The sequence below is a fragment of the Anastrepha obliqua genome, chromosome 4 (assembly GCF_027943255.1).
Source record: "Anastrepha obliqua isolate idAnaObli1 chromosome 4, idAnaObli1_1.0, whole genome shotgun sequence".
Classification (NCBI taxonomy): Eukaryota; Metazoa; Arthropoda; class Insecta; order Diptera; family Tephritidae; genus Anastrepha; species Anastrepha obliqua.
The window spans coordinates 26286788-26312399 of record NC_072895.1 but is presented as its reverse complement, the minus strand read 5'-3'; the positions used below and the strand labels follow the sequence as shown (position 1 = coordinate 26312399).

The 25612-nt window shown below is 36.4% G+C and overlaps 1 protein-coding gene across 4 annotated transcripts; it reads left to right on the top strand.

The window, feature by feature from the left end:
- Nucleotides 1–491: 491 nt before the first annotated feature.
- On the top strand, nt 492–24960 carry LOC129244513 (farnesyl pyrophosphate synthase-like). 4 transcript variants are annotated; one of them, XM_054882183.1, is made up of 9 exons: nt 492–720; nt 10041–10094; nt 21417–21637; nt 22396–22484; nt 23509–23579; nt 23658–23798; nt 23891–24252; nt 24316–24542; nt 24750–24960. In XM_054882183.1, the coding sequence occupies exons 3-9, from the start codon at nt 21432–21434 to the stop codon at nt 24932–24934; spliced, it is 1281 nt and encodes a 426-aa protein (XP_054738158.1). In that variant the 5' UTR covers nt 492–720; nt 10041–10094; nt 21417–21431; the 3' UTR covers nt 24935–24960. The 4 variants fall into 4 exon arrangements, with proteins under 4 accessions (XP_054738158.1, XP_054738157.1, XP_054738160.1 ...); XM_054882182.1 differs by lacking the exon at nt 10041–10094 and having other exon boundaries at nt 21401–21637; XM_054882185.1 differs by lacking the exon at nt 10041–10094 and having other exon boundaries at nt 492–729.
- The last annotated feature ends 652 nt before the right edge of the window (nt 24961–25612 follow it).

Here is a 25612-nt window from a genome sequence, read left to right as displayed (position 1 = left end):
AGTCTTACATAATTTTCTCATTTCGGAGGAGCTTTCATCCTGCATTACCAGCTCGACCAATATTTCACAGCTGCAGTTTTGTCACTTTCATATTGCAACTGAATGGCTTTGTTGTGGGGACTAACAGCTTGGGTTGGCTTGGCGTAAAAAAGAAACTTAAAACAGATTCAACAAACAGATCAAAATAACTAAGAGACTAATACATACATATGTACATAAGTAGGATTACAAAAGTAAGTATTTATTTGTTAATTCCTTTGAATATCGCATTAGCATTCCGTCTTTAATATCCGAGCCCAATACTTATGCACAACCCCATGTAGTGCAGTCTCTAACTGCTATTTGGGGCTGTAATTATGGGAAAATTATTCAAAAATATAAATATTAATTCAGTTTGAAGCTCAAACGCAAACTTTCCCCCTTGCTGTCACTCGATTGCGCGTATGGCATGGACTTGAGCTTGACTTTATTTTAAAGCGGTCAAGTTTCATATTCTCGCAGTAATAATTTGCTTTCGGTTCATTACACATTTGCGGGGTTTATACTTTTAAAAATTAAGGGTAAACCCGATAAAACATTGGCAAAATAAATGAAAACGGGATAAGCGATAGTGAAATTGAGTTGAAATTTTGGTTGAAAACATTTCGAGTAAAAGGATCAAAAAATATCCATCATAAAGTGGATAAGTCACAGTGATATTTTTGGGCAACAAATTTAAAGGTAAACAAGGTGCGAATAGTATTAGAAACAATTTTTATTGTTTTATGTACCATATCTACAATGGAACTACAGCTAAAATTTCGGTCAGTCATGGATTTTTAGCACAAAGTTAATGGAAAATATTTAGGGTGAGATCGCCCATTCAATCATTACTTACGACTCCGAGTACTTTAGTAAGGAAAGTACTAAAAAAGACAGTCATACTATGGATAAATGAACTGTAAGAGTTGACCTCTCTCTCGGTCATAGTCAGCCAGTGAGAAGTTGCCGCGCCGTGTCGTTCTAATCAAGCTTTCCATCCATGCCACACAGCTTTGATGTGGCGTACTGGCTAATTGAGAAAACGTGGCGGAGCAACAGTATTGGAATTTGTAGTGGCAGTCAAGCTGCACTGAAAGCCCTTGCTAACGCACGCTGCTCTTCGAAGTTAGTCGCTGAATGTAAGACAAAACTGAACAGTGTTGCAAAACACAATAAAGTTAGGCTTATTTGGGTGCCTGGACATTGTGGTATTGCAGGGAAAGAGTTAGCTGATGAATTGGCAAATGAAGGCTCTGCAAGTATGCCACTAGGCCCTGAACCCTTTCTAGGTGTCAATTCCGCGTCGATTCAACTATGGATTGACGACTTCATGAGGTCTACCCACAGAGGTCGTTGGTCTGAGTTGAACTGGTGCAGAGTAGCCAAGTGCTTTGTGAAAGAACCAAACAGGAAAATAGCGACCTTTCTCCCAAATCTGAGCTGAAAGGACCTGAGAGTACTGATGGGTGTAATCACAGGGCACAACGTCTGTGGTCAGCAGGTGGCTACCATGGGGGTCGTGGAAAGCCCGATAAGCCTATCCTGTCTTGAGAATGACGATACTGCAGAGCATTTTCTCTGTAACTGTCCTGCATTTTCCAGAATCATACTCAGGATATTGGGTTGCGATACACTGAGTATGGACAAAGTTCATACACTTCCTCTCCCGGATCTCTTAAAATGCATCAATGAATCCAAGAGATTTATGGAAGAGTGACCTCAAACTAATTTATCCGTTTTTACCATCCACCTTTTATCTTTCCTATCTCTATTCTTTCTACTGATTTCTATCCGGCTGTAGTACAATGGTCTACTGACTGAGTGGTTGGACTTGTCCAAACCCCCACAAATCTAATCTAATCTAAAGCTTTCCATTGAGATTCCTCAAAATTATAAATTTTTTTCAAACGTTTCCTTCTTAGTAGGTTTTTGTTATCCTCAAAATTACAAATCAGCCAATTTTTAGAAGAATTTACGCCTATTTGAAAACATATTTGAATCACTTAACATATTTATTTTAACATATATTTTGTTTTGTATTTGTAATTTAATCCTGTAATCGTTTTATTCTGAACTTTTTTCGTTTTTTACTGTTTCTGGATATTTACACACGTAAATGTCTGAGAATAGACACATTTCACTAATTGAGTTAACTACAGCACCTCTGACCCACGTATGAATTAACCTGGTAGTATAAAAAAGTTAGTGGAATATTTATAAGAAAATATTCACAACTACCAATTACTAAATATATTGTAATTGTAATTTCATAGGAAATCACAACGAAAATGCTTTCGAAAGTACACAAATGGCCACAGATATATTCTACTGCACGTGCAACGATTGGCGCATGTTGTCCCCACGCCAACAATACAACTTTTGCTCAGCCGCCAATGTCCCAATGCATTGGAAAATCAGAGCGGTAAGAGACAATGCATATGTCATTATGAATCCACCATGAAGCTCATGCAACATACAATATGAGTTACATCTGTAAGCACGCACATCTCCATCTACATCTACAAATACAGTTGTATCCATTGCCACCTTCGAACGCCAGGTCAGAAGTGAAAACGGGGATCTGAAACATCATTTGACGCTTCGTGCCCAGAGTGGATTTCGCACCCGTAATTTATTGTACAATAATTTCGTGATAGTGGAAAGCATTAAGAGGCCCCGGTAGCCTAGAGCTCGAAAATGTAGGGTATTTTCAGAATTTTTTTCTTACAATAAAAAAAATTAAAAATGATAGTTAAATTTTTAAACTTTTTAGTTAACTTCTTTTACATACAAAAATTAAAAAAAAAGTTTTGTTTTTTAATTTTAAAAATGACGCTGAAGTGGATCCTTCCGAAAAATTAGACCTGGCCGGTGTTGTCCATTTCGGCTATTTCATTTATTTGAAACACAAAAACCAAACAGATTATTAATCAGTATGACTGTAGCTACTAGACTATGACTAGCTACAGTTGTGTACTGGCTGGATTTTTTTCCTCTTGCCTTTGCTGGCTGGAGATCTTTTACCCTTGCCTTACTGGCTGGAGATCTTTTCCTCTTGCCTTTACTGGCTGGAGAACTTTTCCTCTCACCTTTACTGACTCGAGATCTTTTCTTCTCGCCTTTACCCTGTTTTGCAACTTTTCACCGTATCAGATCTACCATTTCAAGTTTAGGAATATTAACATCGGATTTGTAATCAACGATCCCAAAAACCCCCGAGTTACAAGTTTTAAGTAAATTCGAATAAATTTTAAAAAATTTCTCCGCCATATTGGATCCGCCATTTTGAATTTTGCAAATATGATATCAGATTCGTCATCAGCGACCCCGAAAACCCCCGGATACCAAGTTTCATAAAAATAATTAATTTTTAAAAGATTTTGTAAGTTTTGTAAGTTTGTTAGTTTTGTTTTTTAAATGTATTTGTTTAAATATTTCAATATTAGCAAAATATTTTAAAAATCCGCAACGACAGAGTTGTTAGCAATTTTATCCTGAGCAATTCAAAAAAAAATAAATTGCAAATCGGTCAAGAAATGTGTGCTGTAGACTGTTTTGAATAGTAAATTCCAGTTTTGCACCACTGTGGGACGACCGGTATAAGAAAAATCTGTTTTTCTTATTTGAGGTTTCAGTCTATAGCCTACCGAATGGCACCCACACATAATCCGTTCGGTTGCGGCTAAGGAAAGCTCTGGCTAACATTCTGAGAGGGGTCTGTTAATTTACAGTCGTACACCTCTTGACTATTGCATAGCTGAAAGACTCTAAGCTTTACATTTATAGATATAAAAGTATGTATGTATTGTATGAATGTACCTGGATATACGTCCATAAATTCACGGTTCTCTTCACTCGATATCTTTACACCTGGGTAAGGATTTTCCATTGTTGAACAGGCACTAAAGAAAGTATCAAAAATATCCAATATGAGGAGAATTGAGAATATCAAATACATAGTTTCGGAAAATATACAAGTTTATACACGTACAGTAAGTGGCTATGAAATGAGGAGACATACCCTGCAAAGCCTTTTATTTTCTACATAAATATTCATTTATTATCACTCTACAATTCTCGATGCGAGCTGCGGATGGTCGCCGCTTTCTTTTGCACACCTTTGACGGACAACTTTCAATGCAGATTTCAGCTTAGGAAACAAATAATAACGATTTGTAAATAAAATTTTGTAAGCCCAATTTGTGGAAAGGTAAATTCTTCCCGAAGGATTCAATGATGAATTTCAAAGCGTTGATGGCACGATATGCCTATTTTTTGGCTATAAAACAAATTTCGGTTGTAGCATCAACAAAGTTTTTGTTTTTGTTTTTGCTCATCTTAATGTGAATTTAATCATTTGAAATCGTCTTCAAATTCCACTTGCTTTTATACTCGTAAATATGTAAGGTAGCATAAAATTAATCACCCCAGAGGAAGATTTATAATTTTTGCAAATGGCGTCGTGTGTTAATCATATTTGATATCTGTGCACTAAACAACTCCAGCACACAAAAAGGCAAGCAATGGAGCGCGTGAAGGTCCAATACAAATTTGCATCACTTAAAATCATTTTTTATTTAGTAAAAAAGTCATTCAAAAAAAATTTGGATGATTAATTTGGGAATATTAACGAATATAGAAACACTTTCCACATTATAACTGGCTAACACAGTCTTAAGAGGTCCCGGTGGTCTAGAATTTTCAAAAAATCGATCTTTTGTTGTTTGATATTTCAAAAGGATAGGCTTTTAAGAATCTACTGTCAAATTATTGGGAGGATATTCCCAGTATTTTCGATTCTACAGCCCTTTTAGCAGGTAGACTCAGATTCGTCACGCGACGGCATCAACGGTCGCATTATCCACTCTCAAAACTTTCAACTCAATTATCTCAAAACGGCTTTTTTCGGTCTGGTGTTGTCAAGAAAAAAAAACAAAAACTATTCAACCGAATCGTCTGAAAGTTTAATGTGTTGTTCACAACATAAATGGCTATGGTCCGTACTAGAATCAAATTATTATTTCAATTATTTCGTATTTTTTAATTAAAAAACCCGATTTTTAGAGAGTCAAATTCAAAACCGCGCCATTTTGTGAATTTTTTTTTATTCTTGTACGCAACAGTAGCTAGTCATAGTCTAGTAGCTGCAGTCATACTGATTAATAATCTGTTTGGTTTTTGTATTTCAAATAAATAGAAGAGCTAAAATGGACAACACCGTCCAGGCCTAATTTTTCGGAAGGATTAACTTCAGCGCCATTTTTAAAATTAAAAAAAAAAAAACTTTTTTTTTCATTTTTGTATGTAAAAGAAGTTATCTAAAAAGCGTAAAAATTTTAAATATCGTTTTTAATTTTTTTTATTGTAAAAAAAATTCTGAAAATACCCTACATTTTCGAGCTCTGGGCTACCGGGGCTTCTTAATGCTTTCCATTATCACGAAATTATTGTACAATAAATTACAAATAATGTACGTGCTTACAGATGTAACTCATATTGTATGTTGCATGAGCTTCATGGTGGATTCATAATGAGATATGAAATTGTCTCTTACCGAGCTGATTTTCCAATGCGTTGTGATATGGGCGGCTGAGCAAAAGTTGTATTGTTGGCGTGGGCACAACATGCGCCAATCGTTGCACGTGCAGTAGAATACATCTGTGGCCATCTGCGTACTTTCGAAAGCATTTTCGTTGTTCTTTTCTATGAAATAACAATTACAATATATTTAGTAATTGGCAGTTGAGAATGTTTTCTTATAAATATTCCACTAATTTTTTTATGCTACCAGGTTAATTCATACTTGGGTCAGAATTGGTGTAGTTAACTCAATTAGTGAAATGTGTCTATTCTCAGATATTTACCTATGTATGTAAATATCCAAAAGCAGTAAAAAACGAAAAACGTTCAGAATATCACGATTACAGGATTATATTACAAAAACAAAACAAAATAAGAATTGGGAGCGATTCCATGTTAAGTGATTCAAATATTTTTTCAAATAGGCGTAAATTCTGCTAAAAATTGGCTGATTTGTAATTTTGAGTGTCACATAAACCTAATAAAAAGTAAAACGTTTGAAAAAAACTTATAATTTTGAGGAATCTCGATAGAAAGCTTGATGCCAGACTTATACGACCTGCGCCAACTCCTGATTCATTCTTCATTTGGCTGTGCTTCATTGTCCTTACGCAGGTATCTGAAGTCAAGAGGACGGGCGACTTCTGGGCGAAGAATATTGCTTGGTGAATATCGGCACAAATAAATCTCATAAGTCAATGTGTCAGGAATTAAACTCAGTTTACAACACATGAATTTTCCACGGAATAATTATTTGAATTTCACTGTTTCGATTGATGTTGCTGCTACCGGTAGGGAAATGTGAGCGGGAGAGTCCTTAGAACGACACGGCGCGGCAACTTCTCACTGACTGACTATGAGCGAGAGAGCGGTCAACTCTTACAGTTCATTTATCCATACTATGGCTGCCTTTTGTAGTACTTTTCGCTCCCTTGCTAAAGTAGTCTTAGGTTAGGTTAGGTTAGGTTAGTATGGTTGCCCAGGGAGTGGGCACACTTGGACGAAGAAAGATTCGTCCTTTGTGATACCATTGTCAAGGAAGTGAGGAGAGGAGAAGGACCGATGAGGTGCAGGGAGAGGGCGGGGAGAGGTGGTGATGGGAAGGTTAGGAGCGTGCGGATTATGAACGATGACTATGTTTGCGTCAACCGCTTAATGCTGCTGATGAAACTCATCAGATTTTTAATGTCAGCGCCAGCTATCTCAGCAGACGTGGCAAAGAAGTAAGAGCCAAGATGCCTGAATCTTAGCCCCGCCAGGGCAGGGCAGCTAAGGAGAAGGTGCTGAGATGATTCCACCTCATCCTCCATACATCCAGCACAGAAAGGACTCGAGGTGATTCCAAGTCTCACAGCATGCATTCCTCGCGCATTGTGTCCTGTGAGAGAACCCACTAGATTGGAGAGCTGACATTTTGTCAGCCTCAGAAGCTCACCCGAGCGCCTTCGGTCCACACGTGGCCAGAAGGATTTCGCGACTGTGCACGTTTGTGCATTTGCCCAGCACTCGCTGAGTTTGCGCGATACCCATCTTTCCAGGAGCCAATGTGATTATTAAATCAAATTACTAATAAATAACAATTTTTATAACTCTAGTCTCTAACTTGGTTATTAAGATGAAATCTTTTACGACTTTCAATCAGTTTATAGGTTTTTTGTTAAACCTAAACATGATAGGGGTATTCACATAAATTGCATTACTTCGACGGTTTGTTACTGTGAGTTGCTTTGATTGAAGGTAAATCTATTTATTTATTTATTTACAAACGTTAAATAATAATAAAATTATTCTTAAAACGAGCACTGGCTGCCAGGACCTTCGGCTCGCTGATGTAAAAATAAAAGGCAGTTAGCTTGAAGGTCTTACATAAAAAATGGGACCAGGAAACTTAACTAATTTGTACTATGTTAAAAATATAATAATTACGTAAGATAAGAAAACAACATATAATTTCATATTTTACCGTTAATTTCATTCTAATCAACTCCTTTTCCTCATCCTTTTTCGAAATGAGTCAAAACAAAGAACAAAATAAAAAAGGCCAGCCGCACTATGTTCGCATATTTGTAGTGAAACTTCTTAAATTCTGGATTAACTTTAAATATTTTAATGAGGATTGAAATGATTTTTTATAAAATTACATACAATAATAGTGGATAATATTATTATTCATTGATTTCTAAAATTTGTTCATTAGTCGGTGCTTCAATAGCCTGTATTGCCATTTTGTATTGATGGTGCAATAGTAGCAGTGGATACAATTGGTTTGTGGGAACTGAAATAGGATATAGACATACATATGTTCTTGACTCGATTGTGTCGATATAGCGAGAAAATACGTTGTTTCTGATTTGGTTGTTGAAATATAACGGTCACTACTCATTTGTAAATTCAATTGTAAATTCAGTTGATGCTCTAAAAATTCTATTAATTTCATGGAAGTGTCCGATGCAAAATTTACTTGGAAATCTCACTCACATTCGAAGAGACATTCACAATAACTGAAGAAACAACTCGTCTTTGGACGACACTAGTATTGGCATCTTCCAGCATCTGTTTTCACTGTCTACATTCACGACACCGCTTAGCGACTGATTTCCTCGTCTTTGTGGTTATAGTTGAGGCGGTTTCATTGGACTTTGCGATGAATTGGCCTGATGCACGTCGGTTTAAACGACAATTATTCTTCCCTCAGTATTCTCAACAGAAACTTGATCCTGCTCAGCTTGGCCACTCGTTTGTGATAATTATTGATGCAATATGTTACCATCGTCTCTACTGGGACTGGATTGTGGATTGACTATGGGTAATTCACTTAGCCCAAAGAAATTCGTCGATGATGATTCATCTCCAATAGTGGCGACTGCATTTCTCAAAGCCTTCTGTCGAGCCCTACATTTTCGATTGCGTTGTGCTGCTGTTTGCACTGGCGGTTTTTCTTGTTTCGACAATTTTTTCCGAGCTCTGTACTCTCGTGCACGTTCAGCAGGCGTTTTTGGCCTGTTCTAGCTGGAAATTAATTTGCAAATTTGAACTTCACTTTCACTGAATATATATTTAAATTATTTAGTAATAATAATAATTTTGATGAACACGTGAACCACACAAATCCGCGTCGTTTTCTACATGTCTAGGCGTCTGCGTCTCCTCGCCCCAGTAATATCACGCGCATGCGCGTCACCATATGACATAGGCCGTAGGCTGCAGTATATTATTTTTTTTTTTATGGAGGTGTCAAAAAGCATTGAAAGCCGAAAAGTGTGATACTTGTCTTTCGACTCACCCACTAAAAACCCACCCCAGCTCCGTTTCTCTCCCGCGGGACGACCATTAGGTAATACTTCACGAGAGGGGGAGCGGCCTATTGCCTCTTCATGAAAATCTGCGCTGATGTTCAGCACGTCGCAGCTTGGTAATTACTATTCTTGCCATGTTACTGAAAGCGGACCAATGTTCTTCTGAGTCAAGCATTATATCTACTAGGTTGCTAACCATTATTGGCTCTCCCACCTTATCACTCAAATCTACTCTTTCCAGCTCAAAACTTTCTGCATCTTCAACTAGACTGTCGCAAAAGGTGCAGTACGGGTCATCTTCGTGCTTAAATCTATGCAGATAAACCTTAAAGCATCCATGCCCACTAAGTACTTGGGTCAGGTAGAAATCTATCTGACCATGCTTTCGATTTATCCATCTTGTGATATTCGGGATCAATCGATATGTCCATCGTCCGTTCATGGAGATCCTCCATTCCTCCCGCCAAGTACGGATGCTTCGCTCCCGTTCAGTCCATCGGTTAGTCAGCTGTGCTGGATCCGGCGAATTCGAGTGCAGTCAGCTTAAGTGGTAGCATACCCGCGAGGACTAATACAGCATCCTCCGATACTGTGCGGAATGCACAGTACACCCTGAGGGCACATCGGTATACCGATTTAATGCCTTTCATGTATGTGCTGCGGCTTGTTGCTTCGACCCAGGCTGGTACCGCATATAGCAAGATAGACGATACCACACTGTATATATACACGCAGTATATGACATACATAGTAGTAGTGTATATTATCTGTGTATACTCTGTAATACGTATCTACAGAGTGGGGAGCCTATGAAGCCTGCACAAAGCGGAGAAAGAGAATAGCTTGTACGCCGTAGGCTTATGCATTTCGTGACGGTTTTTCATAACGCTATCTCGTGTGTCGCGGCCTTGAAATTATACTCTGACGCGCGTAAAGAAATTTCACTTCAAAATTCCCTTTTTCACAAGCCAAAATGCCAAAACCAATGAAAAAGGTAAAAAATGTAAAATATGCAAGTTTATGCATACCTGCGATACTTAAAAATGAATTATATATGTGTAGCATTTGCCGGAGGTGCCCAAACGAAGGTGTAACTTTTTTAATCCTATTTTTTTCGTTATATTCATAAAATCACGTCCAAAGTCGAAAAAGGAGTGACCTGCGTGCCCAACGGAGTAACTCTCCGAGGTCTTAAACGTAAGTAGAAAACAAAAAAAATGTATGGAAATTAATTTTGTTGCTTTTTTTTAAACGATTAGAGAGCAATTTGAAAAATCTAATTATTCATGTCTCTTGTGCTTGCCGGCTTTGTCATATATGACTATATAAAACGAAAAAAAAAAACAATCTTTCAAAATCAAAACTTACAGATAATTTTTCTTCAGAAAATTATTTACCTTTGCATTTTTTCTTAAAGCAAAATAGAAATATATACCTGTCTACTTAACATGAATAAGCTGCAGTTGCCACAATATTCTAAAAAAATAAATGTATACAGGGTGCGCCATCTTTTATGTCGGTATGAAAACATTGAATGACTTTGAAAAAAAAAACAAGTGATTTGTAAAAGTGAGGTATTTTTATTTTATTTATTAAGTCAGGTGATCTGTGGGGCCAGTCGATGTCGTCTCTTTTTCTCTTTTTGACACTAGACGTCCCGGAAATTTTCGTTGCAGAAATTCAATTGTTGCATTCGCAGTGTGGCATGGCGCACAGACTTGTTGAAACCTTTCTCACGCATTTGCGGGCAGTCATAATGAGCCAACATCCATCGATATCGGTTTCCATCGACTGTTTCGTTTTCTCGGTAAAAAATATGGCCCAATGATGGTTGTGGCGCAAATGCCGGCCCAAACAGTTACTTTCCGGTTGGCGTTTCATCGATCTCGTGTGGATTCTCAGTTCCCCAAATGCGCTAATTTTGTTTATTCACGCTGCCAGAGAAGTTAAAATGTGTCTCGGCAGTCATTAAAATTTGCTTCCAGAAATTGGGTTCAGTGTCAAATATTCGAGCGACTGTTTAGCCATATTCCAAGTGACGTGAATGGTCTGTCGGCAATATTCTCTGTGTCAATTGCACTTAATACGGAAACAAATTTAAATCATCCTCTAAAATGCGCCGCATTCTGGTTTCACTGACGCCAAAATGATGAGCGCGATGACAATACGACACTGTTGGCTCCTGGGCAACGCTCTCCCTCACTGCTTCAACAAGCTCATTGGAACGTCTTGGGTGTTGATGAACGGCATGTTGACGATCTTCTACTGTGCCGTGCTCAAAAAAATTCGACACCAAACGACGAATAGTATTGTCAGACGGTGTCTGTTTGCCGCGATACTTTTTGCGATATGCGCGTTGAGTTAGAACAATAGAACGACTATTTTCGATGTATAGCGTCACTATTTTAGAGCGTAGTTTCGGTGTAAAGCGATCCATGGTTGAAATTGTACTGAATTGACGTATCGAAAACATGTATGTTGAAGTCGATCGGTTGCTAAATGTCAAAGTTATTAAGCGTTTACATACCGGCATAAAGGATGGCGCACCCTGTATACCAAACAAAACTTGTATCTCCCAAAATTAAACGGAGTTAATCTAGCGTTAGTCCGACAAGCAAAATACTTAGGTGCTATCCTTAATCCCAAGCTCAGCTGGAGGCCTCATGTAGAATACATGTGAAGAAAGCTTTTATAGTACCTACTTTACACATGAAATAAAATGTTGGGTAAAAACTGGAGTCTTCAACCAAAGTTAACCAATTGGTCCTACACAGCCATTGTAAGACCTTACTAAAATATGCGGCACTAGTCTGGGGGCCCGCTATGGAAAAGAAATACAACCAAACCAAGCCAATCAAGATACAAAGATCAGCATGTATCTTAACCACAAGAGCGCCTATCACCAGTCCTACTGAAGCGCTTAACGTGGCAACACATCTATTTCTACTAGACTTACACATAAAAACAATCGCCACATGCAGCGCGGAAAGAGTCAGAGATGTAGGAAGCTGGACAACAAAATCGTACCGTACGGTCACAGCAAGATGCTCCTACAGGGACCCTCACTGCTCAAACACAAATCAGACTTCACAATCCCCGATCTCAACTTCAAGAAAGACTTTATGGTACGTTTTCTACCGAGAGCCCAATGGAGGAAAAGGAAAGTGATTGGTAAATTCGATGTCGAAATCTACACTGACGGTTCTAAAATAAACTGTGGTGTGGGAGCTGGTCTCTATTCAAACCCGCTCAACTTTTCCAAATCAATTTGACTCCCTGACTATGCCAACGTGTTCCAGGCAGAACTACTAGCAATCAAGGAAGCAGGCAAATCACTGAAACACTACAAAGGAATTGGTGCAAGAGTAGCTATATTTTCAGACAGTCAAGCAGCTATGAGGGCCTTAAATCCAAATTTAATTTAATCCAAACTAATTTTACAGTGTAGAGAGGAACTAGAATTGCTTGGTCATTGGCCTCAAATTATTCTGGTATGGGTTCCCGGCCATAGAAATATAAGGAATATAGAGGCTAATGAGGTGCAGGTGAAGGTTCGGCACTACACATAGCAGAGGCGGTGGCAGCTGCCAATACATTTAACACAATAAAACATCCCCTATGAATGTTTCACACTACTAAGCTTTAGTCGAAAGAGGTTGGAAGTTTTTAGCTACAGGCACTACAACAAGAACAAACGTGGCCGTTGTACAACATCCAGAGGACGAACTACCTATTAGGATGCTCTCGCCCAAATATCTCAAGTATCACTGTAGCACTTACAGATCACTGGAAGGTAGGGGATCATGCAGCTAGACTCGGCCATCCTTTCAATCCCATCAGCAGAAGTTGTCAGGCGGAGGTGGTGAAAGAAATTCCTTTTCACTATTTATGCGAATGTCCAAGTAACAAGACTTCGTTCTTTCGGTACGTCTTTCTTACAGCCAAATAATGAAATCTCAGACATAAAGATAAAAAATTTACTGATGTACTTGGATCTCACGAAATGAATCTGAAACAAAAACAAAAACAAAACGACATTACACGAGATCAGTGGTAGTAACACGGCGCTAGTCGCTAATGGGAATTATTTCAGTAGAAACACTCAACCACTTCCACAACAACAACAACCTAACTAGCGTTCGAAAAAACATTTTTTAAGCGATTAATTACTACTACTGTTAAAATTCGCGTTTATATATAATTAATTTTACTACTTAATCGGAGCCAACATAAATTACTATTTAACTGCATTTCATTGTTTACCGGTGAACTGACGTAAAATATAAAATAAGCAAACTGCAATGGGATAATAAAAATATCTGTCTTTGTCATAGGTGAAATAAGTGGCTGTATAAATGTACGATTTAGTTATTTCCTGTCTATTGAAGTTCATTTTTAAGATCTGTGGTAGGCATTTCTAGTAACGCTTGATGTGGCATGGTAATCATAACCGCCGTATTTTGTTAAGTGCTAAGTTTATTAAGTTTAGTTTGGCAGTTAGTGTCGCAACTGTGCGTAAACGTTTGGTGCAACACAAATTATTCCGAAGAAGTCCTCGAAAAGTACCGCGACTGACAAAGAATCATGTGAAAGCCCATGTAGAGTTTGCAGAAGAGCAGATGTCCCGGTCAATGAGTGAATTCGAATTGTTTGGGGTTAGTAGACAACCTCATTTGACATTTAAACTCCAAAATCAAAAAGAAAATGTTTCTTTTTAGCGTTAAAGATCCGGAAATTTTCCTTCAATCCAAAACCATTCTATTGGAGATGGGTCATTTATTCCAAGTGCAAGATGACTTCCTTGATTGTATTAGCAATCCCGAGATTAGTGGCAAAATAGGCACAGATATAAAGGATAATAAGTGCTCCTGGTTGGCGGTGACGTGCATGCAGCGAGCTAGTCCGGAGCAGAGAGCAATTATGGAGGAGTGTTATGGGCAAAATGGTCAGTATTAGGGTGGACACATTAACAGCAAATCCTGAATAGTGGCAGTTTAACTACTAACGAATAAATAAATGCTAGAACATCAGAAATTTCAAAAGAACCCATTTACGAGACGAATGAATTAAAAAATTGTTTAGTGTTGTACATTTTCTAATACTGTTTATTATATTCATAAGGAATATTTGAAAACATCAGAAAATATTGATATCAGTGCCAGTTTGTACATTAGGATGGTCAAAAAAACATTTTCTTTTTTCCAAATTTATTCTATAGCCAAAAAATAGACACCTATTTGTTTTTATGTAGTGTTTACACGTTTCGCCAATCCTTCGCTCCCTTCACATATTCCGAATATATGTATCTTCCATTGACCGTGGTCGCCCGTGGATGCCCAAATCTGCCCATTTCGTGATTCTTTGTCAGATTTTAATTACAAATATGTAAGAATTATTAAGTTTTTTTTTAATGAAATTTAAATTTTTTTTTTGTTTTAAATATATATTTTTTTTGTGTAAAAAAAATTAAAAAAGTTTAAAAAAAAATTTTAAGTTTTTTTTTTTTAAGTTTTTTTTTCAATAACAAGTAAAAAAGTGAAATTAAAAATTTCTTTTTGTTTTAAATATATACTTTTTTTGTGTAAAAAAAATTAAAAAAGTTTAAAAAAAAATTTAAAGTTTTGTTTTAAGTTTTTTTTTTAAATAAAAAGTAAAAAAGTGAAATTAAAAATTTCTTTTTGTTTTAAATATATATTTTTTTTGTGTAAAAAAAATTAAAAAAGTTTAAAAAAAAAATTTTAAGTTTTTTTTTAAGTTTTTTTTTAAATAAAAAGTAAAAAAGTTTTTTTTTAAACAAAAATTAAAAAGTTTTTTTTTTTTCATAAGAATAAAAAGGTTACTTTATGCACCGGATAAACCATCCTAATGTAACACATAAAGGGTTTTCCAATAACAGGTGTTATTTTGAATAGCCGAAATAGCGGGCGGTAGATGTCACTTTAGAAGCTGCCAGTTTTTGATATTTGACAAGTAGAAACTACGCCATTAATAAAAATGGAAGGATAGACGCTTAAACAACGCATGGAAATTACTAAAATTTACTATAACAATGGTGAACATTTGGCAGAGAACGAACCGTATCGAACATTTTTGGGTCATCGTGAAGCACCTTGTCGGACCGCAATACAGAAATTGGTAAAAAAATTCGAGCTGTTGAGACAAGTTAGTCATGTGAAGAATAAAATCCGTGCACGTCGCTCATGAACAGCCGGAAATACTGCTGTTGTAGCCGAAAGTGTTGAAGAAAACCCAGGTTTGTCCATTTCTCGTCGTTCTTTGGAATTAGGCACTCCACAAACGTCATTACACCGTATTTTGCATAAAGATTTGGGTCTTAAGGCTTATGAAGTCCAGTTAACATAAGCCGGCTTGGGTTGGCCGATCATCAACAATGTCGTATCTTTGCTGATTGGGTCGTTGAAATGATTGAAAATCATCCGAAATTCCATCGAAAAATCATCTTGAGTGATGAGGCCCATTTCCACCTCGGTGGCTTTGTCAACAAGCAAAATTGTTGGATCTGGGGCTCAGAAAATCCAAGAGTTATCGTTGAAAAGCCTCTCTATCCTCAACGTGTGACTATTTGGCCCGGTTTATAGTCCGGCGGAGTCATTGGACCTTACTTTTTCGAAAATGAAGCTGGAGCAACAGTTACGGTGAATGAATTGCGCTATCGAGAGATGATTAACGATTTTTTATGGCCGGAATTGGATGGTATTGATCTGGACAACGTTTATTTTCAACTAGACGGCGCTATGTGCCACACAAGCAACGAAACCATTGATCTTTTATCAAAATAACACCTCTTATTGGAAAGCCCTTTATAATGAAGTGAGACTTTGCAGCTCAGGCAAGATGAATGTGTAACTTTTTGGTACCAGATAAAAACCATTCTGCCCATCTTTGCGCCAAAAATTGGGATATACATAAAAATTGGGCAACTTCGCTATGCTTCAATCTCACGATTATTTTTAAAAATGCTAGGTGGGAGCACCGCTGTGATTTTTCAAAAAAATCATTTTTTTTTGCATTTTCTTAAAGCAGATATAATATATATATAAAATCTTGAAAACTGACGAAGTTATACCCAATACAATAAGTGCAGGTAGTGAGTTACAACGGCCAATGAAAACTTTAAAAGCGTTTTTCTCACAACGACTTTTCTGAACAGGGTGGCCTCAATTTCTCGAAAGCTTATGAATCGATTTCAATGTTTTCTTTTAATTTTTGTACCTGTATTGGCTACAGTCGTACAAAGCCGTTTTTAAAAATTCCAAAAATTAATATTTTTTCAAGCCTTTCGAAAACAAGAAAAGGGTAAAAACACAAACTCATTTTTCAAACCTGGCTGTATCGTGGCCACCAGGGTGCATCAGTTTTTTATGACGTCATTGCATTAATATTAATAACAATTGTAATTTTTAATATTTTTTAATAAAAATTTGTGTCAGTATAGTTGAATATATGTTAAATAAATTATAATTTGTCAGATCCTCAAATACTCATCCCTACTTATAAAAAAAAATTCATGAAAATCACTAATCACTTAACTTTCACGCGTACACAGTGGTTTTGCCCCTTAAATATACGGTATTTCAACAAAAAAAGGATTTCCAAAAATCTAGTAGAAGATATCAGCTTTAAGCAGAAGGGGGGTAGGGTCACAAAATCGAAATTTTTTTTCTTCACTCATCTTATAGTAAATCATTTCAAGAATGTTGTGTCAAAATTTTAAGTGGATTGGAGCAGAACTTTCAAAGTTATAGCCTTTGTAGGCACTCTACCTCGAATGCGGAGCATCGATAATTTTTCAGAGTCATTTTTTCAAACGCGTTTTTCCCGAAACGACTTCTTAAAAGTCGGTGCCAATCACAACTCCGAAACTATTCAACCGATTCTTTTCAAATTTGGCACACGTTTTCTAAATCAAAAATATCTCCCCGCCACTGTTTTTTTTATTTTTTTTTAAGGTTGTTTTTCACTTACAAATATGGCGAAATTTTTCGCCAAAAATGCTCGTTTTACGTTTTTTTTGCCACCAAAACTACAAAAATGAAAAAAAAAAAATTTATTAATGGTGGGGGGGGGGGGGGGGGGAATGTCGGGGGGGGGGGGGAGCATTACGTCATACTTTAACTGAAAAATTCGACTTTTTTAGTTTCAGATGATTCTACGACGAATGCCGATTGGCACCGCAGAGCACCTCTCGAAAAACATATCTCCAAAAAAACTCTGTCATGGGCTTATTTGTCAATATTTTATTATTAATATTTTTTAAAAACTTATTGAAAAGATGTACAATAACATGCAACTGATTTTATTAAAGTATCTTAAGCCATATTTCTGTAAAAAATTCAAAAAAAAAAGTGTTTTTTTAGCGCTAAACCCTACCACCCCCTTAAAAGTTTTGGAAAAATTTAACCGAACTACAAATTTCGTATGCAAATTGCACTCATAATGCATTATAAAATTTCGATTTCCGTGGGTTTGTTCATATGTCAATTAATCCTTAAAAATATATTAATTCGTGCCTCTACGATTTCTTCTCATACACACCCCGTTGCAAAATTATAAAAACCCCATTATGTTTCGTTTTATAAAAATACATACAACAAATTTCATATAAAGCAACGCTACAAACCGTAAACAGAATTTTCGAAATATTTAAAGTTTTATCAAATCTTTAGAAATCCTACGAAGGGTTTGATATGCCCAACGTCTAAGTTAATTACGAAAAATAAACCTAACAGTTACGGTAACTGCGCTACGTGAAGCGTTACTAGAAATGCCTACCATTGATTTAAAAAATGAACTTAAATAGAAAGGAAATAACTAAATCGTACATTTATACAGCCACTTATTTTACCTGTGACAAAGTAAATATTTTTATTATCCCATTGCAGTTTGCTTTTTTTGTTTTTTTTTTTAAGTCAGTTGACCGGTAAACAATGAAATGCAGTTAAATAGTAATTTATGTTATTAATTATTTATAAACGAGTATTTTAATTGTTTTGTAAAGAATTTTATGTTGACTTGTAATTGAAAGAAAATTAAAGCAGTATTTTAACCGATTATCAAACCTGTTAAGTTGATGAAATTTTCCAATCGAGTATTCGTACTAAAATGGCTTCAAGCTTAGATTGGTTTGCCTTAAAAAAGAAACTTAAAACAAAGTGAAAGTCATAAAATGTATCTAAACAACTAAGAGACTAATACATGCATATATACGTAAGTAGGATTATAAAAGTAAGTATTTATTAATTATTTGATTTAATTGTCGCATTGGCATTCCTTCTTTAATAAACGAGTCCAATACTTTTGCACAAGCCAATGTAGTGCAGTCTCTAACTGCTATCGGTGTGGAAATCTATGATTGTAAAATGTATTTATCTTGAGGCATCTAACTATAGGAAAATTATTGAATACTAATTCAGTTTGAAGCTCATGCTTGAAAACAAACTTTTGCCGCTGCTGCCACTCGATTGCGCGTATGGCATGGACTTGAGCTTGACTTTATTTTAAAGCGGGCAAGTTTCATATTTTCGCAGTAATAATTGCTTTCGGTGCATTACACATTTGCGGGGTTTATACTTTTAAAAATTAAGGAAAAAAACCGATAAAACATTGGCAAAATAAATGAAAACGGGATAAGTGATAGTGAAATTGAGTTGAAATTTTGGCTAAAAACCGTTCAAGTAAAAGGATTAAAAAATACTCGCCATCATCATAAAGCGGATAAGTCGCCGTGATCTTGCATTTGGGCAACAAACTTAAACGTAAACAAGGTGTGAATAGTATTAGAAACATTTTTTTATTGTTTTATGTACCATATCTACAATTGAACTACAGAAAAAATTTTGGTCAGACATAGATTTTTAGCAAAAAATGTATGGAAAATATTTAGGGTGAGATCGCCCATTCAGTACTACTTTAGTAAGGAAGCGGAAAGTACTACAAAAGACAGCCATACTATAGATAAATAAACTGCCTCTCTCTCGGCCATAGTCCATCAGTGAGAAGTTGCCGCGCCGTGTCGTTCTAAGGACTCTCCCGCTCACATTTCCCTACCGGTAGCAGCAACATCAAACGAAACTGTGAAATGCAAACAATTATTCCGTGGAAAATTCGTGTGTTGTAAACTTAGTTTAATTTCTGACACATTGAATTAGGAGATTTATTTGTGCCTATATTCACCAAGCACTATTCTTCGCCCAGAGGTCGCCCGTCCTCTTGACTTCAGATACCTGCGTAAGGACAATGAAGCACAGCCAAATGAAGAATGAATCAGGAGTTGGGGCAGGTCCTTTAAGTTTAGCATCAAGCTTTCCATCGAGATGGGCATGTGGTCTAACTTGCTTCAGGTTGAGATGCTAGTTCTCTCATTCAGCACCAGCCTGAATCTTGAGAAAGGTCCATCTAAGCTCGTTATTTAGTGATATAACCTCCTTCAGTTTGTGGCAAAAATACATACAGTAGTGTTGGGCTGGTTACTCACATCACAGTGGCATTGTAGGCAACGAGTTCTCTCTCGAACTGGAAAAAAGCATTAGCCATGGGCGTCGTAACTGAGTGGTAAATCCAACGCGGAAGCGGTTTCTGATTGCTCGCTCGGCAGAAAGGACATCAAATTATTAGGTAGCATCAGGCTACTTACTGGTTGCCTAACAGAGTGTTATTCCGCATGCCGCGAAGAGGTTTGTCTATTGACACGGAATGTCGGGTTTGTCTTAAGGGGGGAGCCTGCTTTAGTGGCTTCAAAAAATCGAGTTTTTTTTGCATAAATGTCTTTCCAAACTATCCAAGAATGTGTCCTCCAACTTTCAGAAGCAAATTTGAAATATTTTTTGGAGTTACAGAAGAAATTGTGAGTAAGCGTCGAGCAGGTATACGAGCGGCCGGATCGCCCTTAAGATTGATAAAATGTCTAGTCACATTTTTTGTTCAAACCTTAGGCGGTAGGAACTTAGCTATTAAGCACCTGTTACCAGGGTTTCTTAAGAAACCATGGTAAATGGGTGGTAGAGGGGGGATACTGGGAAGCTTTTAATCTATTTTATGGAATATATATTAGTAATAATACAATAATTTGAGCATTGCCGTCAAATCTTCTAGTTTATTTGTAGGTTTGAGTATGAGTAGAGGTCCAGTGTGGAACATAATAAGAAGAAAGCTTAAAACGTTTTGAAACTATTTTAAAATTTATTCAATAATATTTTGGTAGAGAGTTTTTAAATTGTTAACTGTTAAGGTCTGGTGTGATTTCGTCATTTTTAGTATAGCGTGCGGAACTGGACGTCACAAATACACATTTATAAGCTATTTCTTGTTGCAGCTTTTGAATATTTTCTATTACAGCTTTCGTATTGTTATTGTTTTGCGTTGTACGATACTTTATTGCCAGCTGTTGTTTTCTTTTAGTCATTCTCACCACAGTGCCATACTGAGACTCTGTTACTTAGTTAGATTAAAATACGCACAGCAAACAAATTTAAACTACTCCACTAGTGAAGTGAATCAGAGAAATGGACTGCTCTGGCATACATAATTACAAACACTGTGCCTTGGCCATAGGATTTTCAATCGTCCTTTCAGTTTTTGATGGTCTTCCTCCAGCAACTTTCACTCAGGACCATTCAAATGACTTTTCCTTTTTCTCCATATTGTTTCTTCTAGGGAGGTAGGCTCTTCAACCCGTTGGACTTTCTGCACTGGCTTACTCAAAAGAATTGCTGTTTCCTGTGTTAACGCAAAAGACACTGCCCCCGAAAAGGTCCCTTTCGGTGTTGAATAAGCCGCCCGTTTCGTGTCTGTATTTGGCCACTCGATTTGCAACTTTATTAATTTTTCTAAATCTAGAAATTCTTTGCTTTTTGTCACACGGTGTAATACAAACTACACTTGTAAACACTTTTAGATGGCGCTTCTCAAATCTAGCGTGAATACGACGGACAGCACTAAAGAGTGGACTGGTCTCAAAACAATTGGTGAACTAACAGAGGCAGCGAGAAACAGACACAAAATTTAATGGGACCGTTGATGACATGGCCTCATAGCCATAAAAATAATTAAAATTTCCTTTCTAAGTATTATTATTTCTATAGGAAAGGCATTAAATCCTGACCAACATTTTAACATCGTTAAAACCAAAAATAAAAAAAAGTATTCCGATTCCACTCAGATACCTGAACACCTGCCTGATATCTCGTTGCGATCAGGGTTGTAAATATTTTCGAAAATATCTCAAATTAGACTCTGTAACTTTGAGTAGATAAACTCAGATATCTGTATTTGTTTTCAAATATTTCAAATGTAGCGCCATCTGTTCGCTAGATTTCTAACAGAAATAATTTTTCGAAGCAACATTTGTGAACAATATGCAAGTCGGAATGCAAATACAAAAAAAAAAAACAGAAATAAAAATATACACGAAATGATCCAATTCTCATTATAAAAATTAATTCCCACGAATATCTCAACTACACAGCAACTAAGTAATTTATTAGCTTTATTACTTTGTAGAATCAGACTACCAAAATGCTTTTATCGATGCGAGAATGGCCACGAATGCATTCGCGAATAGTTGCACGAGTTTTCTCAAGCGCTAGCACAACCAAAAGCAAAACTGATTTTCCCAGGAGCGCATCGCAATATCGCACTTCTATGCTCGGAGTCGGAAAGCATCGCACCAATCAATTGACTATTCAGGAGGCACGCGAGCAAAATCTTAGTAGAACTATGTGGTAAGTAAATGGTAAACGAAAAAATTATACAATATAAAAATAATAAAATATGTATCACGAAGGATTTACTACTTATGTACATATAAACCTACATATGTATGCAATTTCGAGCCATCAAGGCGAACAAACCTTCTTACATTCATGTAACTGCACTGTTAGATGTTCTGCAAATTAACAGCTTGAACAGAAATGCATCCAACCAAGTTCTTATACTTGAAAATGAACGAAAATAATAAAAGAAGCATAGACAGAGAGTAAATGTTTTATTTTATGTCATTAGAGTTGTTTCTCAAATAATAATGAATCCAACCGACACGATTGGCGTATTCTGCGTCACGTATGGATTACTTTTGTTTTGGCACCGGGCCAAGAGAGGTAGGATATTGTTAGGCATCGAAATTTAAAACTTTTCAACTGCGTAAAAAATTCATCAGCTATGTTGTTTTTTAGTATAGAAATAGGAAAAAATTTCCTATTTAAATCTATTACGAAAATTCAGTTTTTGCTCGGTCTTTTCAAGTAATTTACTACTAAATTGAGTTTCACTGATCTGAAACCTAGATGTTACAGTCCAAAGATAGGACCACAATAACAAAAAGTTATACGTGAGAGAAATAAGGTTTGCTCCTTTAAATGTACCGAAAATACTGTGGGTCCTCCAAGGAGTGACTATGTAGAAATTCAGTAAATCTGTTAAAATTAAAATTTCTTTGCGAACATTGATTATGATTTATATTTTATTTTTGATTAATTTTTAGTACGAGTACTTCGTCAACAATTGGAAATCTTTCTGTGCCCTTGGCTATGGGGAAAAATGAGATTCGTGAATTTATCGCTGTCTATCCAGGTAATTATGTGGAAATATGTAAAAAAAACAGTTCGTTTATTATTCCAGTAGCTGTCACTTTGAGTGGTGGAATAAAATTCGCTTTTAAATATTTCATTGCCATTCATCTCTATTCAACAACTCTCGTTTAAGAGGTTACATGGGTTTCGTCGGGTAAAAAAAGGGATATTTTCAATATTTTTTTTTCTATGTACAAAATTATTTATTTAATTTAAACTTTTTTCTGTCTTATAGATACATATTTAAAGAATAATTTCACATTTTCAATTTAAAAAAAAAAAAAATTAAAACTCCTCTATTGTGACGTCTTTTCCGGTGACCCCTCGAAAAAAAGGTGCGTCCGCGTTGTCAGCATAACTTCTGAAAGGATCATCAAAAATGAAAAAAACAAAAATAAGTGTTTTAGTTAAGACCATAAACTTGCACTTAACGAAGGAAAGAAAAAAAGTAAAAATTGAAATTTTGGCAGACATATTTCTAAAAAAATGAAAATTTCGGTCAAATTTGCTTGACATTTTGTTTTTTTTAAATAGTTGTAATTGAAAAAAAAAAAACAAAATCCTTCGCCCAAGCTCGAGTAAATTGTATCTCGAACACCTGTGTAAAATTTCATCAAGATCGGTTGAGTAGTTTTCGAGAACATTTGACAACCGACTTTGAAAACACGGTTCCGAGAAAAACGCGTTTGAAATTTTGAGTAACAATAAAAGTGCCTTGGAGCGCGCGCATTCCAAAGGCTGTATCTCCGAAACTACAATATTATTCGGATCGACTTAAAAATTTAGGATAATATTCTTGAGATGTTGTAGAAATTAATAAGCTAAAAAAAATATATCGATTTTTTGAATCCACGAAACCCATGTAACCTTAAGTTAAACTTCTCATTTAATCCTCTTAGGAAGAGGGCCAAATTTTCTTTTTGTTTTTGTGAGGTGCCCTTTTATGGTAGAAATTCATTCCGTTTGCATTCCATATTACATTTCATTCCTTTCCTCATTTCTAAGGAGTCTCAATTCATTTACAGATGTTGTAAGCGAGCTTACGGAGTTTGTCAATAGATACGAAAGCAAAGTGGCGGCAGACTGGTTCGAGAAGGTAGTGAATACTGATTTTCTAAACTTATTTCAAAGTTAAACACTGATAAAAAAAAAAAAAAAACTTTATATGTCACAGGCTTTGCAGTACAATTTGTCACTAACCAATATGAAAAACAGTGTAATTGCCGTTTTGACGTACAAATATTTAATGAAAGGCGATCAACTCACTGAGGAAAACTTAAGATTGGCGCATTTGCTTGGCTGGTGCCTTGAACTGGTAGACATTTCACTACTTTCACAATCATATTGTTGACTTAGACTTACATATGTAGATATGTATATAATAATACAATTGTTTGTATTTCGCAGCTTCACTCTGTCATCGTCATCACTGATGATATCGTGGACAACAGCACCACACGTCGGGGCCAGTTGTGTTGGTATAAATTAGAGGACGTAGGTCTCAATGCTGTAAACGACGCGTTCATGATTGAAAATGGCATCTATGAACTACTCAAAAAACATTTCCGTCACTTGGACTGCTATGTTGATCTGGTCGAATTATTTCGCCAAAGTACTTTTAAATTTATATCTGGGCAGACAATGGATATGCTTGTTGGTCGAAGGAGCGTGAGCACTTTCACTAGGAACATGTACAATGATATTGTAAAGAATAAAACTGCCAGCTACTTTTTCTATTTACCCATGGCTGTGGCTTTACATTTGGCAAAGTGAGCAAGCAGAAATATTTTCTATAATAGAACCAAAAATATTTTAATAATCTTCATTTTTAGCGTTAAAGACCAAAAAATGTTCAGCGAATGTGAAGCCATTGCAATTGAGTTAGGTAATTTCTATCAAATGCAAAATGATTTCCTTGATTGCTTTGGCATTCCTGACATCACTGGTAAGATTGGCACAGACATAGAGACCAATACGTGCAACTGGTTGGCTGTGACGTGCATGGAATTAGCCAACCCGGAACAAAAGTCGCTCATGGAGGAGTGTTATGGACAAAGTGGTATGTATAAACATACATATGCACATATTCAATAACCAACTTTGGATGCATCAAAGAAAAACATCGACATTTTCGAAGCAGTTTCAATTGTATTTAGTCACTCTCAATACTCACTTAGGATAGCTCTACCACGCCCCATGATGTACTGTTTGGGAACCTCCAAGGTCTTATATCAGTTTTTCATATATTCACTTTGCCCAATTTCAGATCCACAGAAGATCGCGCGTGTTAAGCAGCTTTACGAAGAACTGAATATACCCAGCCTCTATGCCAAACACGAGGAAGAAACATACAACAGGATTAAAACACTTATTCAGCAGGCATCGGATAATGTGCCACGTGAAGTTTTACAAGAAGTTCTTAACACAATTTATAAAAGAGAAATTAAATAAAAACTAAATACAGTCAGAAAAAAGGAACCGCCATTATTCATAGAGTATAAAAGATATATTTACATTTTTTTTTTACGTAAAAGTATGTACAAAACTACGAGTCGCAATTACTCAATAAACAGTGTAGTCTTCATCGTTGTCGAGTATAGCCTGGCATCTTCTTCATGCTTTGAACCAGCTTTTCTGCGTAGCTCGTCGGCAAAAAAGACTAGATTTTGCGAACTTGTCGCACGAGTTGCTTTAAATCATGGACTGGCCTTCCGACAAGATGCGATTTCAAAGTTCCCCACACATTTTCAATGGGATGGCGTCTGGGGAGTGGGAAGGCCAGTCCAATACTATGACGCCATTTGCTTGTTTTGTTGTTTCTCAATGTGTTTTTCTGAGAGCAGTGGTGTTGATGATGTGGGACGGTAAGGTATGTTCGCCATCTTCAGTCGACGTTCGATGGTGTTGATACTCACATCTATTCTCTTTTTATCAAGAACTGGTAGTGCTTGGCGTAGTCACAAAGGAGGGTCCCGCTAAAAAAGTTGGACGATACCTTTATCCTGTTTTTTTGTCATCACTCGCTCAAGCCGCGCTCGGAAATGTGATCAACATTTTTGTACACCTTATACCGCTGATTCCACGTCACAAAAAACGTTTTTGATTTTTTCATTACTTTCGCAGCCGCAG

Coding starts and splice junctions, on each gene's coding strand:
- LOC129244513 (XM_054882182.1), top strand. CDS start 21,432: ATGCTTTTATCGATGCGAGAATGGCCACGAATGCATTCGCGAATAGTT. Junction 22,485..23,508: donor ATTTATCGCTGTCTATCCAG/GTAATTATGTGG, acceptor ATTCATTTACAG/ATGTTGTAAGCGAGCTTACG. Junction 24,543..24,749: donor GGAGTGTTATGGACAAAGTG/GTATGTATAAAC, acceptor GCCCAATTTCAG/ATCCACAGAAGATCGCGCGT.